The sequence below is a fragment of the Athene cunicularia genome (assembly GCF_003259725.1).
Source record: "Athene cunicularia isolate RWA chromosome 3 unlocalized genomic scaffold, athCun1 chr3_part1, whole genome shotgun sequence".
In the NCBI taxonomy this organism is placed as follows: domain Eukaryota; kingdom Metazoa; phylum Chordata; class Aves; order Strigiformes; family Strigidae; genus Athene; species Athene cunicularia.
The window spans coordinates 102,009,072-102,030,603 of NW_020799097.1; the positions used below are offsets into that span (position 1 = coordinate 102,009,072).

The 21,532-nt window shown below is 35.4% G+C and overlaps 1 protein-coding gene across 1 annotated transcript in view; it reads right to left on the reverse strand.

Moving 5' to 3' along the window:
• The window catches only part of USH2A (usherin), a 388,963-nt gene that overhangs the window by 197,645 nt on the left and 169,786 nt on the right, over positions 1-21,532 (reverse strand). The window contains exons 30-31 of the mRNA XM_026844632.1: positions 20,449-20,562; positions 17,894-18,055 (exon numbers count right to left, since the gene is read on the reverse strand). Of these exons, the coding sequence (XP_026700433.1) occupies positions 17,894-18,055; positions 20,449-20,562 (276 nt within the window). The remainder of the gene's footprint in view (positions 1-17,893; positions 18,056-20,448; positions 20,563-21,532) is intronic.

A 21,532-nucleotide genomic window follows, 5' to 3' on the forward strand; every position in this document is an offset into this window, starting at 1 on the left:
CGTTAAAAGAAAATGCACCCCAGTGCATGGAAAACTCAGTGATTAATGTCAAACAAACTATAATTTACAATATAGGGCATGAATTATATGTTATTTTACAATTGATTTCATGCTGTTGCTGGAAGAATTTCATTGATCTCAATTTACAAAATGAACCCAATAAGCAGGCAACTATTTTCTTTTTAACTCACAGCAAAAAAATGGAATGTTTTTCCTACACACTTGCTTGATCAGATTATATTCCTGTGTGCTCCACAATTCCAGTATCCTGTGTTACTTTAAAATAATATCAAATGTTTCTTATTGCAATTTTCCAATAACTACTGTCTTAAATGACATATTTCTTACCAAAACAAAGCTAAACTTGAAAATTAGAATGTTTTATTTAGAAAAAACTAAATTCAGGATTTGGTCTTTTAGTCAGTTCTGGACTTGGGCAAAAAGTACCACAGGGCAAAGAAAAAACAGACCTCCTTGGGGGTACAGGATTCCCTCAAAACATACTAGTAAGGTAGAAGGTAGACAGAACAATAATTTTGCATTTTTTTACACCAAAAACAGAACAAAAGAAGAACACTAAAATAAAACCCCACATACCTGTTTTAAAACCATAACTTACTTTCCCAAAAGCAAAGAAAAAGGGGGGAAGAGAAAGGGGAAGGGCAGGGAGATAAGGGATCAACCTGCCTTTTCATCTCTTTGACCTCAGAGGCAATACAAACAAACTAAATTCTTTTTGAACTCATATGTCAGCAAGAGAATTGCTAACTATAGTGGCTATCATTAAAATCGACATTTGCATACCACTACATTTATTATATATGTGGTATACATGGAACTTCCCACACTAATCAAGGCAACTATCTTAAATATCATGGTAAATCTAACTATAGTGGTTGGTATATATCCAATTTCTAATAACCACCAGCATAAGTCCTGATAGAACAATCAATGCATGAGACAGAAAGAATAAAGAATGACCCTGTTTGCATGGTCAATAAGAACACTCACTTTGCTTTGATCAAATTTAATGGGTAGTCATTGAAAGATAATATGCAACACTAGAGTGCTACTTTTAGCATGGAATTTGAGAGATGTTACTAAGATGGAGAAGAAAAACAGTAGAGTTAAAAAAAAAAACAAAAACCAAAAACCAACACTGAAATTATAGATTTAAGAACTTGACTCAAAAAATGAGCTTTACTGCCAAGAGTACATCACAGTTCAAAAATGACAGAGTAGTGATGTCTACAGTGTTTTAATTTCTTTGTAACATACAGCACTCTGTATTCAGGTTTACAGCAAGAGATACATAATCTTCTTTCCTCCCCTTTTCTACCCTATTCCCCCATGCTGCCTGGTTTCAGGCAGCTATTGTAAGGACGTGAAATGGCAACGTCCTGTCTTGGTGAGCACTCAGTTGAAACGTGACTTGTGTAAGGAACCCCACACAGCTTTCTTCCAGGAAAATAATTGAGACAATAGCTATCCCATTGCTATATTCAAAGGAAAATAACACAGCAGCACAGTAGCAAAGGATTGTTAGCAGAATAACAAAGAAAACCTGCTGAGAGAGTATGAAGATGAAAAACTTCCAAAGAATTCCAATCACCACGTTGTTTATGTAGGTAGGCTGGATGACTACTTCAGCTCATTACTCACAGCCTTATTCTGTTCTCTCATCTTCTTTCTCATAGTTTGTTAAGTTAACTCACAGTAACTTAATATTTAATTAGAAGGTAAACTCTTTGGGACTATAAATCTGCATCACCAATACAATGATGTCACCACCTGACTTTTATGCACTACCAAAAAAAACCCCACCCAAATTCATAAAGTGCCAAGATTGTATTATCAGGCTTGCTCCATCAGACATCATTAGCAGTTTTTTCCCTTCCAACATTTTCTGAAAGCAAGCAACAACTCATATATAACTTTTCGTATACTATATCCTGTTTTCTGTATTTATAAAGGACCAATCACTTATATAGACTATTGAAGAAGCATCACTAATATGCAACCTTCTCTGGGAAGGTATTACACTATTGATGCATCTTTTTCACAGATCTCCTGTGAACCCCATGCCATAGTCATCACTCCCTTGAAAATATTTCAGAAAAACCGGAGTGCCACAAATGACAACACTTGCCTACTTCAGGCAACTCAATCAAGCCCAAGGAAACAACGTACTCATGTACCTAATTGTATAACCTAGCAATGAATGGCCTTTCACTGTGGAACTGGCCCATTATTGAAGAAAACAGCTATCTTCCAAGACAGCAGCAAATTCTAACAGATATTAATTAATAACAAATAATATTCCAGAGTGAGAATTAAAAGAATTTTGTGAAGCCACTAAAAACAAGGGCAAGAAATAAAGAGACACAAATAAACTCAGGGTCACAAATAATTATTTTCAGGAAGCACCATAAGCTATTGTTCTGCTCTCTAACCAGTGAAGACTTTGACACAATGGCATATGGATGAAACAACTTTGCTTCTAGCTGGCCAACAAATGTTGATGTGTTTTAGAAGCTCAGAAGTAAAAACTACTGATAAAGGAGTAAATCCTCATTCCGTTTGAGATTTATATTCTTTAGAAGAGTTCAGGAAACGTAAAGCTTCCAGGCCCCATCTGAGGAAGTAAAGAGCATAGCACAAAAGCATGTATTGTCATATGGGAGCACCAAAAACATGACAGTCATGTTGGATCGAGTAAAAAGTTATATACAAGAAGAAAAACCCTTTGGCACAAATGTGAAACAAAAAGATCTCTAATCGTTTCAGTTTGCAATGATTTCAAACAATTAATGAAGGTATTACATGTATGTGGCAGAACTACAGTTCTGCTTCTGAAGAAGTGGCATCTCCAAAGTACTTATTTCTTTTAAATATGTTTCAAGAGCATAGATTATAAAATCTATTTGTTTTCATATTTAATAACAGTGTCTCTTGGTTATGCTCTTACAACTCTTAACTGTTGCACAGAAAAACCTTTTTGCCATTTATCAGTCCAAACTCTTGTATTACTTAGAGCATAAAGCCATCCCTCAAATGTTATCTTTATTCTGGCCTATTCACAAGGCCACATTAGCATCCACTCCTGATGATTTTGTTTCATGTTTCCCTTTTTTTTTTTTTTTTTTTTTGTAAAACTACTATTTTTAACCTTACCTAGCAAGATACACATCTTTTTAACTAAACATGCATATTATTTTTTTCCCACTGAAGAAGTTGAAATACAAGGATTGCAGTCTTTTATTTTGAAGTCATGTCCCTGAGATAGCTATGATGTGTATATTTCCCAGGCTTTTCTTGCCCTCCAAGTAGGACATACTAGCTTGAAATCCTAAAGGTGCTCAGCTGAAAACTCAAATCATGGGGAGTGCACATACCACACTGTTTAGAAAAAGTTGAAGGGAAACATCAGAGAAGGACATTTAAACTTCTCTTAATACTTTACCACCAATTAATCTACCTGATTCCTCATGTGACTCTAAAGACATCTCATGTCACTGACCACGGTGCATGCATCAAGCTCCTTGGAACCTTCCTTCTCCTAACATCCCTAAAGTGTTCCCCTGGCCCATCATCATTAGACACTCAGGAAAATATAGAGGCATTTGGGGAGGGTTTTTTAAAGGTTTTGCTTGCTACCAAAAAACCACATAGCCAGTCAGTGCAAACATTCAGCATCAAATGAACCTAATGAACTTCCAAGTTACATCTTTGCTTACTCGAATTAAAACCATGCACTATCTCCCTAGTTTACTGCAGTTATAACTGCTGGACAAATAAGGTGAGTTTGAAATGTCAGAGGGGGAGAAAGTAGAAAGAGGACAGAGAACATTAATTTTTACCAGGCACATGAAGAGAAGTAATTGTGGTCATACCAATATCACTATGTTAGTTTATTTCTTTCTTTGTCATTTCTTTGCACATCATATGGCATGACGCAGCCCTGTTTTAAGATTTAAATCAAAATTGCCATTCACAAATGCTTCCAACCCAGTCACTGTATTGCTATCAGCTTAAATAGAGTGGAGTTGTTAGTATACATCATAAGAACCATGATCTCTCAGTCAGCGTTGAGCCCCAAAAAAGTGAAAAAGGAAAAAAAAAAAAAAAAAAAAAGACTTCAGCTTTATGTTCACAACTGGAAAACATATTTTCACTAGGCAACTACGTTGCAAATTTGAATCTCAAATACTTGCTGCTATAAAACTGAAACTACTTTGGATTTACATTAGCATGACCAAGAACCCCTTGGCTCACTAACAGAAGTACATCCTGTATTCCCAAGTAATTCTGATCTTGCCGCAGTGGGAGAAACAAAATTCAGATCCACCTTACATTTGGTGCCAAGTTAGTTGTATCAGGTCAAGAGAAGTGCCTGACTGCCACTTTTACAACCCACTGAAAAACACATATGAATGTGTAGCTGCAGTAAGAGAAGCCAGTAAGATATTAAGTTATATAAGAATATATGGTAAGTAATACAGCAGCTATTACTATCCATTTTATACAAATCAATAGTGTAGTCTCAACTGGAATAGCATATATTATAGAGTGCAGAAATAAAGTCTGTCTGGAAAATGGCAGTGAGCACAGGATTACAAACAAATGGTCTGGCTTACAAACACTCTCCTAGGAAGAGAGACTGAAATAACAACCTGAGAAAAGGAAACAGTGATGACATACCATACAGGTATATAAGGTAGTAAGTGCTACATAGAAAAGCAATTAGGACCCTGTGTTCCCATGAACTCCCTTTCAATAATACAGGGGTAAAAAAAGGACATCCAATAAATTTAGAAAGTGGAATTTTCAGAGAAACTCAGCCCACCCAAAATCATGGAACATCTACTGCAGACAAGAAGATTCGGGTTTATCTTTACAAATCAAATTCTGGGGGAAAGATATTAAATATCAACATCATTATTTTTAAATCATTCTTATAAACATCACTGTAATTGGAAAATCTGTAGAAGCATCCTACAAGATTCCTACATTTCTCTCTCTGTATCTAAGACTACTTAGAATTCTCCAACACTGTATTTTATTTTTTAAGTTTTCCCACCTAAGTGAAGAGAAAGAGGGATGGGAGGAAGGAAATTAATTTCCAAAATAAATATTTGCTTTGAAAAAAAGAAAACAATTTTACTAGTATATTTTTACTTCTTAAAACTGAATGTGCATACTGAATTACAAAATACCATTTTAAATCCAAAACAATTGTTTTAATCGACAAAATACTTAAAAAACCCCAAAAAAATCAACAAGCAAGCAGAAACTTGAGACAGCACACTCAGACTAGAAATTGGAATCTAAACAAGAAAAATATGACAATGGTTGTTTGAACAGCTATCAGCTAGAGGTTATAGATTAGTCATTTATAGATTATGAGCTTCATTTAGTTATATATGCCTTTTACACCCATCATGGGTAACTTGTTCCACCATTTTGTACAGTACTAGGCATGCAAGATGACTAGAGAACAACTCTCACCATCCAGACAAGGCATCACGTGATTTAAGAGTTTCTGTAGAAGAGATACTATCACCTTCCCAGGACCAGAACAGCTCTGTATATCTGAATTATAGTCAGAGAATAAAGGGGTTTGCTAAAACATTACTGCAGTGCTGGAACAAGAATAGTGGGAGGACTCAGCTTCTGAGCACCAATTCTAAACAAGACAATTTATAGCAAGTTAGTTCTGTTGCAAGACTACAAAAGCTGAGCTAGTTTTCAGCTGGCCACAGAATTAGCAGTATAGTAAAATAGACTGTACTTCTACCTGCTCTCCTCTGTCCTTACTGGAGCAATCCACCGCAGCCGTTGAGTCATTAATACGGTCAATATGTGAATGGGGAAAATTATTGGGAGTTCTTTTCCCCCCTTTTTTTTAAAAAAAGTTTACTTGCTTTATATTTGTTTTCAAAACACACATACATGAAAAAATCAAAACCCAAACCCTTGAAAAGCCCCAAGTTTTTTTCAACTTGACGTTGCACTACCCGGTTATGTCATGTAGTGTCAGTAATGTCATCAGATAACATAACTGCCACAATCTGATGTGATGCATTAAACTGGGATTACCAGAATAAATCATGTTTGTGGGTACACAGATCACAGGTGGTGCAGTCAGCTGCTCTGTATTATGGCGTATCTATAGGATGTGCAGATTAGGATATAATGCTCAGAGGCTTGTTCTCGTTTGTGAAGTGCTTTGCAACCATAACTCAATAGTAAGGAGCCACCAAACAGTTATAATAGCATAAACCATCATCAGGGAAAAATACAAATCGATCAGTGCCAGCGATATAAAAGAAAGAGCATGCATCTGTCCCTAGTCTCATAAATTCAGTGGTTGTTGCAGGCTTTTTCTCTATGCCACATGTACTTTATTAATAACAGTAACTATCATAAATAATAATAATGCAGAGTAGTTTATTTCAAGATGAATGCTCTTCTTATTATCTGTTGATCCTCTCCCTTATTTCTTACATCCTGTCTATATTGCTCCTGTAAGTGGGGGGCGAGAGCTAGTTTAATTTATTGTTTGAAGTTTATGCCCTTTAATTGGCAACAGTGTGCTATACCAAGAAAGTTGTCTACGTAGGCTCCCTGAAATATCTGCATACCTTAACTGGCATGCTAAGCTTCTAAAAAGGAGGCACAGAATTTACATTCTACTGCATGTTATAAATAAGTAATAAGAACAGATTAGAATTACGCATTTACACCTACTAGTGAGAGTAAGATGCATAATTCACAACTGGTGAACCCTTAAGAGGCTTTTGTATTTTACCCCAAATCTCTCCCCCTTTCAATCTTATGTATGTAGATCACAGTGTATTTTTCAGGCCCACTGCTTCACAATTTTTTTTTTTTTTTTCCAGCTGGATCTAGATTTTATAATCACTACTTTTTCTTTCTTGCAGAAAAGAGACACTATATGCTAGTAGTCATTGTTGGGAACGTATCTGCTTTATGTTACACTATTGGTGTCACCGTCCTGAATTTTCTTGTGATACTCAGGGACACAACTGTAAGAGGCAGATGTTAAATGGAAGCACTTTCAGAAGGTGCCAGAGTAAAGTGAGGTCCTCCACCTAACTTACGAAGAGAATGCAGAAATTGCAACTGAAACTTTCTTATGCTTCATAGTTAAGGTGACATACTGCTCCTCTAGTTGGATCTCCTGAAGGAATAGACTAATCTCTATGCTCATTCATGTCCTCAGCTTCTCTGCTGAAGCCTGTAAACTAACACCTGTTCTGACCACAATTTATATGACAGCACATGAAGGCCACAGATTTTGCAGAACCTGTGGCTTTCCCCCATAGCAGTTCTACCTCTAAGCAACACTCTCTTACCTGGTGATAAGGTGTAGGAACAAGGAATTATTTTAGTCTAGTTGCTTTAATATTTTTTGTTCTTTGGCTGGACCACTGCAGTGTTGATTAATGTACCTCCCAAAGAAGCACCACTAGGGACAGGCTCTTTGGTGGAGGAAGTCATCTTGTAATTTTTCTCAACTGTTTTGAACTTAATCTATTTAGTTCCCTGGATTTTCCTTTGTCCTGTGTGCAAATATTTTAAATTATGTTCTAGTTCTAACTACTATTTCTTTATTCTGCCTCAACCTCTGTCATGCAACTTCTTCTCATAGACTTGTACCTCCCTTTTTCTGGTAACATTTATCTGTTTAATCTTATAATTTCTTCAGTGTACCTCACTTCACTTTGAGTTTTCCTCGACTAGTTTTCGAGGTACACTATCTCTGCCCATAAAGTTAGGAGAAAGACTTCAGTTATACATGATTTTAATTCCCAGTACAATTTAAAACCTTAAAAATTGTCATGTGACATTGCAACAATGCTATTAAATCCCAAGAGCTATATCTCAAAAGTCCAAAACACATTAGTTGAAATGAACATAACACTTTTACCCTAACTTTTAAGAATAACAGAAGGCACCACAATTATTCTGATATGTAGGAGAGCATTCTTATCCTTGAGCTGATGAGAAGGCTAGCAACACATGAGAACATGTGAACATTCTTGTCAATTGGATTAAACTACTTTCCTTGATCAGAAAACAAATTACTAACAATATTAAGTGATCATATATAACTACAAAGTTGAAGTCAGTATGAAATTCAACTTTCACAAGGAAGCTATTGACATACTGTACCAACATGGGTTACTCTCCACTATTCATACTTTACTTCATTTTCTACATTTCTCCTAGAATAGACTGTGGAAATTTTTACCACTTATGCATCCTTCGTATGAACTCATCCAGTCTCGTCAACAATCCTGGAAAGATAAGCAATGAGGACCCAGAAGCTTTTAATAAGCCAGATTCTCTAGTCACCTCTGAATAACCACCTCCAGTGACTAACAGGGGGGTTGCAAAGCTGTTCACCCACTGTCCTAATTAGAAAGCTTTCAACTCTTGGAAGAATGCTTTTAGCTGCCCTTACTGTCTATTCAGCATTGATTCCAATTCTAATTTGTACCAAATAGAAAAATTTTAAAATAAAAATATCATTAGTCACCCTCAAGATATTTTTATAAAATTTTATATATTTATGTACCTCTGTTGATGGAAACCATGTATGCTCACAGAAAGAACATGAAACTTACTGATTGATTAAATCACAAATTAGAAATTACTAATTATATATTTTCAGATACAGAACACAGGCAGTATATTACCACTAGTGTAAAAAATCACTCCTTGCTACCTGATTACCTATTCTCTTACATGTGCAGACCCTGTGCAGCACCACTTCACACCAAAATGATTAAACAGCACTATTCTTAAATTAGAAATTCAGATGCTTATTTACATGTAGCTATAAACACACCCAGACATGCAGAAAAAGGAACTAAGATATGGATACCGTAAATGTGACTCAAATGTGCCTCTGTAATAAAGGAACACAGTATATCCAAAGCAGCTATCACAGAAACAATAGTGATGTTTGTCATCCACCTTTCCATTCACCTTAAGACCATAAGTCTAAGCCTTACTTCAAGCACACTGACCTGATGCTCTTTTCACATATTTCATTTAACGTGTCACTTAAATATGTTTCCCATGAGCTAAACTTCCCAATAGATGTCACTTTAACGTGTCACACTATTTATACAATAAAAACTATGGAAAAGAAAGAAAGAAAAAATGATAAAGCCCTGAGCAGCTTTCAAAGGCCAACTACGATTTATGTAAAATGCTTCAATCAGATTGTCATAAACATATAATATTTCATGGAAGACTAGTGGAAAGCATGATGGAGTTTGGTACCGACTAATGGCTATTAAACTTTATGTAAACAATTTAGACAATCGGTGTAGAAACCTAGGTTAGATTTCTGGCAGTTATTTAACAGGAAAGGAAGTATCCTAGAATGCCCTTCCTGCTTTTTTTTTTTTTTTTTTTTTTTTTTTTTAACTGATGAGTATAGGGAAACAGATTCTGAAAATACATTAATTCTTCTCCACTCATACAAAATACAAAATATTTTTTAAATTGAACTTATATCCAACTATTTCACGGCTTTGTAACACTCAGACTTGTACTGTTCACACACAAGACAAGACTTGTAAAGAATGAAAAATATTTGGGAAGGTCTGGATTTACAGTAACAGAAAAAGATGTTAATTGGTGAAGCATTTTAGAAATGCGAGTTTTAAGGAAATTACCCAGATTTTTTGAAATAACAAGTCTGAAACATATTGAAACATCAAAGATTCTCCTTTTCAGAAATTTGTTGCATTATGGCTTTCAATTTTTCAATATATAAAATGCTGAAAATATTTAAGTAATGGTTAATGACTCAACATCCTAGTGGCCATGCATTTAGTAAAATGAAGGAAAAGGGGAACTGCCAGTTGGGAACCCTCCAGAAGTATTACTGTGGTGTTACCTGCCTGTACATTGTCACCATTTATTAATATTCCACTAGTGTTAAAGGAAGGTTGGGACCTATTGGGTATAGAGAGAAGGCTTTGTCTCCAGTGCAAAACAAACAGGAATGCATGTACTGCTCAGTCAAAATAATTATCACAGCTGATAAACTAACACAATTTGTAAGAGCAGCATGGAAGAAAATATCTATCTTAAATTAAATATACATCAAGTGTTTGGCAGTTCTGAAGAATAAATGAACCTAAATGAGTAAGGAGAAATATGAGTGTGTTTACTCCTTATGAGGGCATAAGGAAAATGTCAGAGAGAAACTTCATTATGCAGCTTGCAGTATCAAGAAGGCTGCCCCACTCTTGCCAAGCCTATTAAGTTAGCTCTAAGTGAAGCATATCCTTATGAATGGATATCAGAAGATCCAAACAGAAGCAGCAGGTTTGGCATTAGTCCATCCGTGCAAGAGGTTTCATATCTTTATTTACATGAGTCCAGCATTATCTGAAACTAAGTATAAATCATTTACCAAGCATTTCAAAATGATCCTGACAAATAAAATCTCTCAGGAAAGTGGAGATGCTTTTCTTTATTTATAAACATAGGTTTTATAAGTTGAACACAAAACCTTGCACAGTTTCTGATGTTTTCTAAAGCACTTAACAGAAGTTTGACTGAATGAAATCTTGGCTTAAACTATAAAGTCATGTATCTGTTTTATCAGCAAAATTAAAACCACAACAGAACCTACTACTTTGCCTTACTAGCTTCAGGCAAGCCAATACTACCAGACATACTGCTGAAATTAAGATCCCACAAAAAGTATTTCAGGCTATGAGCAGAGCATGGTCAAGAATGCATTTTCTAGTTCTTACAAATCTAAGGAGATCTCTCAGTGTTTAATAGCAAACAGTGGTCACCATGTGACAATTGCTCACAAAGAGAAACTCTATCACTTGATAGGGCCATATATGAAGTTCTCACTGATGAAAGTCAAAATGCAGAGAAACAGATTACGCCCTTCAGAAATACTAGAGGAAGGTAGACAGGGTGTAAAAGACTGGGACAGTTTGCCCAAGAGAGGTTCACATCAGTTTACAACAAACTGATCTCAGAAAGTTGGCAAATCCACATGACAGTGCAGAACACTTCCAAGATGATAATGTGCAGACAGTAAACTCTGCTGCTTGGAGAAAAAAAAAAAAAAAAAAAAAAAAAAAGAACTCAATGAACACTTGATTTAAATCAGTTCTCCTCAGTGCACAATGTCTTTTGAAGAGATCTTAGCATCTTTAAGTCTGTTGACCAATCTAGATATCCGTGAAAGTAATAGAAGACTATATATGTCTAATTCTGGCAGCTAATTCTGAAGTAAGATCACAGGACAAAATAATCTGGCAGTTATATGTTTTTTAGTGGTTTTAATTCATGTCATGGAATTTAGACAAGCCTGGAAATCAATGCTTTTCTTCTCTTTGTTTAAAAAACAGAGCCCAAAGCCAAAATATTTCCTATGCTGCCAGAAAGAAAAGGAATAAAAAAGGACTTTCTGTTCTACAGCTATTAACTCTGGAGAAGCTATTTGCTCCAGTTTGTGTTGGTACATGCAGAAGATTGGGAGGTACCGATCACTTTCATTTTACAATTTGTGTTGCATTTTAATTTTTAGAAAGCTGTACTCAAGCAACCTGAGCGCTCAGCAATTCCAGCAGGGTTAGCGTGAGTTCTCTCCTGGCTTGCTGTGTTACCCAAATCTGATCAAAGGACAAGGACTCCAGAAGCTTGTCCAGCTGTGGTTTTATAATGACACCATTAGGTTTTGCTCTATAATCAAGGTCCCTAAAAGTCTGTATAGCTTCAGGCTTAATATCTGCGACAAGGTTAACTGAAATCTGCAGCAAGGATAACTACTTTAGCAGATTGTATCAGCAGGAAATATTTAAACACTATTTAAAAGGATTTTAAATAAGCAGATTTTATTTAACACTGCACTAATGCACTGCAATAGAAAATGATACAACAGAGCTGCTACAAATAAACATAATGCTTTTACCCTTACCCCCCCACCCCCCTCCTAAATTCCCCAGATCTGTATTATTAAGTCCAGTGAGTGTACCAGATCTTTCTGTCTGAAGCTGAAATACAGGAATGCCAGACTCAGACAGCCCGTTTGCCCTTTGGTTTTGTGCCTGCTGAATCTGCATTCTGGGTCTGCGGAATTAATTACGATAGTACCGGTCACTGGCAATGTCAGTGTTGCCAATTCAGGTGTATCAAATGTGTTTTCTTATATGCCTACAACTTTTAGACGAAGGCAGCTTCTCCTGTAAAACTGGTGTACTCTGCCCTCTAGTGCTAGGTGCACCAATATATGTTTACTTAAATGCATGCTCAGACCAGAATAAAGCCTGAAGCAGCAGGCGTTCTTTATATGTCATCCTGGAAACACATGTTATTTCCTGTACACCTTATCAGCCGGATATGTTGCAAAACCAAATATACGAGATGGGTCTGGAACTGTAGCATGGTACTGCAAGGCCCTAAAATAAGAAAGAGACACTAGGGCATACCCCACTGGATCCCATGCAAGACATTTCAGATAACCAGTTCTAAGTGTGAAGAGGTGATGACTAAATTTTCGTTGCTCACAACAGTGTGAAATAAGTCTATGCTTCACAAAAAATTGAGGAATTGTGACATTCAGAGTTACAATATACATAAATCTAGCGTTAACATTGTATTGGATAGTAAACTGCTCTTTTCAAAACACTCTAGTGAAAGAGCAGACTGGGTTCATTTGGTATTTATATATATTTCACTGCAATCTGGAAGATGGGAAATAAACTTATACCAGAGGACTACAGAATTTTTCTATTGTTTGTCCTTTAAGGCAAAAGCTGCCTGTCATCTTTGAGCAGGACCTAAAACAAAGGAATGCAAATCCTTAGGGTTGGAAATTGGTGTTTTTAAACATGGCTACAGCTAAAAACAGTACAAAAAGTAACCATGAGAACTAAATCCTAAACCTAACATAATAGGTATTTTCTTCTCAGCGATTCAGCTTCTTGCAGTGACATATCTTATTGCAATTATCCTCTACATATAGGTCTGTGGATTTTCTTGTTCAAATCATTTCACTTGGCAATTTGTACAATATTGATATTATGATAGATTTTGCTTTTATCATTATCTATCATTTAAAACAAGCAGTAATAGTCATAGGGATAAAAAATCTTGCCAATTTTTCACTAAAATGTAATAATTGTGCATGGTTGGGCATAGTGTATACCATAATTACTAGTGGTTTAGAGCAACGCAAAAAAAAAAAAAAAACCAAAACAGGTACTAATTTGAGGTTCTCACGTTTTTTGAGTTCAGATATGCTAAGCCCTCTTTTCACAGATGTCAGACATCTGCCTCTTCTTCACAGAAAATCAAGGGTCCTATTTTATCCTGGTTTTGTAGGATCAGCCTTTCCACACGCAGGTCAAATAACAATTTGAATAAGCCAAAGCTCAGTTCACGCTCTTCGACAAAATTGTGAAGACAGCTCTTTCTCACATTTTCCAAGGTTCTCCTTAATATTTTGCCCAGAAATCTGGTACAAAGCAGTCTGTCACAGTTTTTTAAACTCTTGGGCATGTAATTTAGGATAACTCTATACTCGTTTAACTCAGTTGAGGATCTGCCCTTGTAACACAGTTGACAGGATCTCTTTCCTGAAAAACTGGAAACACTTCTTTCAGCTTGGCAGAGAAAAATAAGTTTCATACAGCTGAGTCTTAATAAGAATATCTTCCTTTTAAAGATTCATGATGAGAACCATTAGATTCTGCTAGGAAAATGATAAGAACACAATTTGTTAACATTGTCAAGTATCTAGTGTTACAGAAAATGCAGACATAACATTCTCAGTGCCGAGTGCAAAAATAGATTTATATATTTTTTGTTTGCTAAAGATACCTACACAGTCATTTCCCTTTGCAAATGTTAGATAACAAATACCTTTGCTTAGTCCATCAAATGCTCAGCAATTAAAAATAGAGAAATATTTTGCTCTAATCTTTTTTCTGAAGTTTCTTCACAACAATAAGGTTTCAACCAGAACAAAACTTGACATTTGGGTCATATCTGATCATCACTGTCTCTGCTTATACAACACCTTTCTGCACTTATTAGAACACCTTTCCGCCGGTGGTATTGGCACCACCAGCTCAGGTCACTACAATCTAATACTTTTCAGTATAAAACCTACCCTGTTTTCTCTTTCATCTAAGGCAGGTGGGAAATTTTTTGAGACTAATTTAAAGAAAAGAGAAAACAAGAATGAATACCTTGCTTAAATTTTAAAATACAAAAAAACCGCAAACCCAGACATTAAGATACCTCCATGTTTCAAAGTAGAAGCTTCAATTTTGTCTGTGCTTGGATGTGCCTGTGAGTGGGTGAGAGAAGCATATTTTCCTCTCTACAGGAAAAATCATCTCAAATTTTCCTAAAATCAAAAGCCTTCATAAAACCAGTGTGTATATGTTAAGAGTTTTGGAGTAGTTCTAAAAGCTTCTCCATCTCCTCACAGCTGCTGGTCATCTCTAGAGAACAGCAAGGTATGCAGGTTTGGAGCAGAACCCTATTGCAACTGCTTTCCTGAGCTGCAGCAGTCGGTCTTGGTTACAGAGGCTTCTGCACTCTCATATGGAGGAACATAGATTCACACAGCATAAATTCCACCTGGGATCCTGGACTGAGTATCTCCTCTTGACTTGTCCCTCCCTACCTGTTGGAGCCATTATGCTTTCAATGGAATTCAGGATGTGAAATAACACTCAAACTGCATGAGGAAGAGTAGTACGACAAATGCGTAAAGGTTGAAAGCAGAAAAATTGCAGACAGACAGTTAACAAGACTGTTGTGGTACAGGGGCTGGCTTAATTTTGGTGCTTTATTACTCACAGCACAGAAACCAAAGTCGTCAGTATGGGGAAAATATTTAAAGGCACTAATGGATGATGGATGCCTAATGGGTCCCCCTTTTCAATGCGGTAAAGTGTACATTTGCCATATGTGCTTTTAAAAGGTTTCCTTTTTAATTACAGCTCAACCCCTAGAGGAAACAAACACTTGAATTTCCATGAAAATCAATGAGTATTTCAAGCCCTCAACAACTGCCAAAGTCAGGAACTAAGTTAACAATATATTCACAATTATGGTGTTGAAAAAACATACCCCTCCTCAAGTTATGGATTAATTAGTGTGGGCCTAAACCGACTGCATTTTCCATGCTCTGAAGTGAAAATCAGTGAAGTATTAGTTTTTAGATAGAATTGATGCCTTCCTAAAAAATAAAGGTTTTATAAAACATTTCAATAGATATAGCATTTCAGAAAACACAGAAAGAATCTATGACTTTATGGTATAGGCTGCTGGTCAGGAACACAGTTTTACAGTTATTAAATTAGGAAAATCATTTTGGTGAATGAATAGGAAACATTTGAGACAATGAACTTTGCCACTATGTTTAGGGTCAATAACATACTACGTTGAGGCAATAAGTAACCAACATCACTAGCATAAATGCTGAAAGGAAAAGGATAATTATATGGGAAAAGCCAAAAAGGTAGGAAAGTGATGTATAACACTGGAAAGTCAAAAGCTGCAGCTTTTCACTGCAAAACCATAACCCCTGGGGGAAAAAAAAAAAAAAAAGAAAGAGATTATGTTATACCTCTGCTACTTCTAACCTGCAAAGAAGAGTATCTTGAGCTCTGAAAGGAAGCAAAGCCAAGGTCAAATTAAAGATATATGCAGATCCAAGCAAGATCTTGAATAAACCTGATTCAGACTGACTGGGATTTCTAGTGACCCAAATCCCAGCCTGCTGGCTCACATTGCCTCTTCCCCCTCAGGCAGAGTGAGAAACTGGCAGCTAAATAAAATGGATCCAAAGTAAACAGACTGATCTCCATGCCATGTTCAGAATGGTAGGCAAGAATGACTCTTGTGCTGTACCGCACAGAGCAACACAGTCTGATTCGCTAGCCTTCGCTAGCCTTCTCTTGTGAATAAGCAAGATTCTCTGCTCTTTTTGTATCTTATGTCTGCCTAAAAAATTAATTGAAAACAAAGTTATGAAATGATCAATAAGAAGAATAGTATCAAAAATTCTAGAAGAAATAATTTCTAAATAAAAGCAACAAGAGGTCCTCTAGGAAGCTTATGAACCAGATGACTTTTCCTTAGACTAGTTTATCTCAATGTATTCTGAAGTATCATTCAAGATTTAGAGGTAGAACATAAGGAATCGTCCTGACCCTTTTTAATTTATCCTTTTTCTATCTTTTCAAAGAACAATCACAAAAATTATTTGACCACAATTTCTATCAATAAGCATTCATTTTGGCTATGAGTCAGAATAGAATCAGACATGAATCTAAAACCAAACAAAATATACTATGGTGAATATTTCCCCAAACATTTTACATTGCTTGTCAATTTATAACTAGGTCACAGATAAACACATCAGTAAAACTACCTGTGATGCACTATCAGTAATGATTTTAATCAGATTGGAAACACAACTATTTGCACTTCAAAATTCTTAAGAATTGTGTTATGGTATGGCAATAAGAGATTAATGGCAATCTTGCAAAAAAGATAAATGGCACTACATGAATACCAGAGAACTGGGGGGGGGAGAAATTAATTGAACCTATATTTTTGATAAATATTTATTTTTTGCAGAAGAAAAATGCACACTAGTTTGAGCTGTCATTATGCTAACCTATATCCTATTTTTCATATTATTAGTAATACATAATGTGGTAGTTTATATTCAAAAATAAAACCAGAATGTATATACCTCATGTATTTATCCAGAAATACACTAAGGTTACTATGGTTACGAAAAATCCATTACCTTTGAATACAGAATGAAAAAGTTTGACTTAAAGTGTGCACTATTTATTATAGCGATCATCAACAGCCTTCAGGAGGTTCTCTAACTGGATTCATTTTTCAGTGTCAAAACTGACCCACCACACCAGTAGCTTATGGCCTGTGCAAGGCAAAGAAATTTGAACTATATGAATTTTTAAATATGTTTTATACTAACTCAAGATGCGGAATTGGCTTTGAATTTTAAGCCCTTCCATTAAAAAGAAAGTAGGGTCTTGGTACCCTTTTTCCCTGAGTTTTCTGATATGAAATGCTTTATTTTTACTTGTACCTACTACCACACATAAATTCTGATGGGTCCAGAATTATGCTATGCTATGATACTTCTAGTTCAATATTTTGTTTTGTATTTTGTTTTTTGTTGTTTGACTGATGTCTGAACAAATAACTTGCCTCATTTAATAAACTACACCAGTTACATTAAATTAGGAATTCAGATTACCATGCTTCACACCATACTGTCAAATATCAGTCATTTAGCTTCTATATAATAGTTTAAGAGTACTGATATAACTTGGTTATTGACACATTGCATCTGAAGAAAACAGATTATTAGTTCATGCTTTTAACAAATGAATTAAACATGGGCTATTCAGAAATGCAACACTGTGTCTCTCTAATCATATTTAATGAAGACAGTAGGAAAAACTATTAAACCTGTATGTAATATCTTGTCTCCAACAGCTTACAGTTTACCAGTTTTGAGAGCTAGATGGTATGAGATCAAAAAGTTATAAAATTATTAAAAAGATGGCTCAGGTCCTGTGAAGGAGGATAACACAGCACAAGGTTTAGCTACACCATGGAGACATTAATTTCTGAGACTCCCAACAGATAGTTCTATGAAGGATTCTTTAAAAAAATGGAACACATCAGGGTTTAAAGTGCATCTGGTCCATTTTAAAATTATATTTCTTTTCCTCTGAAATAAGAAGGGGTCAGTCATATAATTATCCATAGTAACTACGCAATACTCATCTAACATGCTACCTAGCAGAAAACTCACCTTTTACAACATACTTAGTTCCATTTCCAGAGTAAATTGGTACTCCATTCATATACAAAGTATATTGTGTAATAATACCATTTGGTTTTTTGGGTGGACTCCAATTCATCATCAGGAATGTGGGAAAGGATGTTGCTGTGGGTGGTTGCACATCTTCAGGGGCTGGTGAAAAAAATGTATAACAATTATATTTCCACAAATATTATAATATATAATTATATATTGCATATAATAATATATGATAAATAATGGCAGTGAGCAGCTACTACCAGAATTATTTTTGTTAAAGTTGAAATTTCGGAGAATATTTTATACTTGCAACATAACAGCATTTTGAGAACTCTCCTATTACATGTGAGGCTTCCTAGCCAAACAGAAACACTTCTATGAAAGACAAGGATAAACTCTTTGCTTTTTAGGAGAGTAATTATGCTTATATAACTTTATATTTTCGGTGTGGTAAACACTGAGCAACGGGAGGGCTACACGATGTTAGTACAGTCAGTTTTCTAATACAAATTATTTTCTCTGCCTTTCTGCTTTCATTCCTAACTACAAAGTGATCATTCTTTCTAATCACAAATGCAGATTCTGTATTATTAGGTACTACCCTTATTTCAGACTTTTCATAATTCAATACACTTAGTAATGTTTGTTTAGTGTAGATTTTATGTATACAATATAGTGGAAGTTGGCAATGGATAATAATTTAAAACCCGAGTTCTCTCACTGTTCCAGTGAGTTATATGCTAGAAGCACAAGCAATCCCACTGAATATCGCAAGGGGAGCAGAACTTGGGCCTTAGTCTGGGAGGAATATCTTGTAATTTACAAGCTCTGTGCTAGCAATTTAAAACAATAACTAGCAGTGGCTGGCAATGTGAAAACAATATAAAGTAATGAATGTTTCAATAGGGAAACAGGGATAGCTGGAGGGTGTGATATGGTGTCTGTCTTCTGTATCATCAATTTATTGTTACTAAGAGCATGCAACAAGAGCGTCCAAAAATAGAAACTCCACACATTGACTTTTTGTTCAATTCTTCTGAGGGATGACACACATGTTCCCCATGGCTTTATTTGATCTCTGGGGGAAAAATAAATAAATAAATCTACTCTTGCTGAAACCTTCCCAGTATGACAACACATCTGAAAACAGTGGATGTTTTTTTTTTAAAACACATGTAAGAATTCCTGCTTTATTCACTAAAATGAGAAAATAAGACATAACCAATTTACTTTTTAATTACTATATTACACCAGAAAGAAATATACAATACTGCATTTCATGTTTACATCACAGGGCCCATTAACTATTTGGCTGTCAGAGGCTACACCCTTTCATGGACAATGCCAACAAACTCAGTTTATTTAGAACTTCCAAGGGGAGATAATTGGATTTTGATTTGATTGATGATGCTGGCAGTTGCTAGAAAGTCCACATCAAAACACTGTCCTAGCAATGTTAGATGGAAATTTTCAGGACTGTCCCATCAGGACAATGCCTTGCATGACTACCTGCTTTGGCAGCAGCTCAACACCCCAGCATTCTTTTAATCATTGTGGTTGTAATTCCCATAACTTTGTGCTAAAATTTTATTTGTTTTATTGGTACTGTATTACTACCCAGTTTACATGAGAAGATAAACCAAAGATCTGTGGGAGGGAGGGAAATTTGAAAAACACTCCACATTATGGAAGATTAGCCACTATCCTATAAATACATGTCAAAGTCTTCATTATTTAACTGGTACAAATTTGGAGTAACTGGATTAACATGGTTTTAGGATGATAGAAACAGAAGATGTGAACTTTATGTTTAATTGAGAATGGAGTTAGATGTGTCACAGATATTTTGGGAGCATTTGCTCCAATAATTGGTGTGTCTTACTTATCAGCCTAGTCTCTAAAGTCAGCATTGTAATGTATTTTCTCTTTATTCCCACACTAGTTCTTAATGTAAGCACAGAAAACATTAATTTACGCTCTCAACCTTTAAGTTTGAGCACAACAACACGTAAAAGTGTTTAGAAAAAAAAGGGAAAATCTGAACAGTGATTAATAAATAACTCAATCGGCATTTGGAGGTTTCATCACACTGAAATAATTGTTGCCTATTGCTGGTGTTTAGCAGTTAAAAGAAACCATGGAAATCAACCGTTTGATTCTCAATTTCATACTGTGCCATACAATCAATTCTTTTTAGTCAGACTGTCTCTAGATTTACTTCTGAGCCATAGTAAAATGAGGAAGCTTTCATTAATCTTTCAGATGCTTCATATTAATGACAAGGCTCTTGCATGAACAATGTAACAGCAATTAAAAAGCCCATTAATCTGCATTACAGCTATTAAAGATGCATGTCATTAAAGGGTATGGAGTTTGATTCATTTTCGCACCCCCCCAAAAAATGGAGCAATTATGGTCTGGCAATGCACTTTGTCATCAAATTAGGTTGGGGTTTTCCAGCAAATGGCTTTGCAGCATTTAGCTCTTCTCCTGTTTTATTATTCATGACTGAAATGTGGAAGTCAAGACCTTTGAAATTACTTTACCTTCTTGTGGAGTGGAGATGTTCAATGCATGCAAGCTCTCAGTACAGCCAGCCAAAGTGCAAGCAGTTAGGGTTACAGCATAGTTTGTGAAGGGATGTAAGCCTGTCAATATGCCTGCAACAGAAGAAAGCAAGGTGTTATGCATGTACAGTGTACAGACTGATTACATACATACAGAGACAGAAGTAAAAAGATAAAGTTTTCTGTTACAGGATTCCACTGTTAACAGGCAAAAAAGAAAAATTATTTTAAGATTTCATTCCTGTTATGCCGTGACTTAAATTTTGCAAAATAAATTAAATGTTATTTTATTCCATTCTAAATATTAATGATGCAGCTAAGTTTCTTTAGTTATGCTTACTATAAAAGACATTACTTCAAGACTGAGGTGTATATTTTAACATAACAATGACAACAAAAGAGGTTTTTTCTTAATCCTTGCCTCACAAAGTTTTTTCAGTTATTCACATTTTGTTTTTCCAAGGAATTTTCACTGTCTCCCAGTGCAAATTTTTTCAGTGCTTCTTCTCTGATGTTGCTCCTATTCATCCATAAATTGAAATCTCTTTTTTATATGAAACATCCCACTTGTGTTCCATTACTTCAGTGGCAGCACATAGATCATATATTTGCTATACTACTACAGTAAGATAATTCAGGTGACACAATACCCAACGGTTTATAAGAAAAAAAGATCTTATGCTTTTCCAGGTCCCACTTATGTTAGCGAAGAGAAGTTGCTATAGATTCCCACAAATCAATCAGCTCTTTGTTGTAGTGAATGCAACAAATCACTGCTTACCACTTCAGGAAGTTACACAGTATTTTGAACTGCAATATACAAAAGGACTACATGGGGAAAAAAAAAAAAAAAAAGTGGTTTACAGTCATTTTCAGAAACATCAGTAGTTCCCATTTCAAAGTAGGTTTGACAATAAAGTAATGTGGAATAAAAATGCAATAGTAATTAAATTAAGGCCAATTCATGTCAAGTTTTATTTCAAATCATGTTCTCACCTTGAATCTCACTGCTTTTAGTAATATCAATGGGGTGTTTCATTAAAAAAAAAAAAAAAAAAAAAAA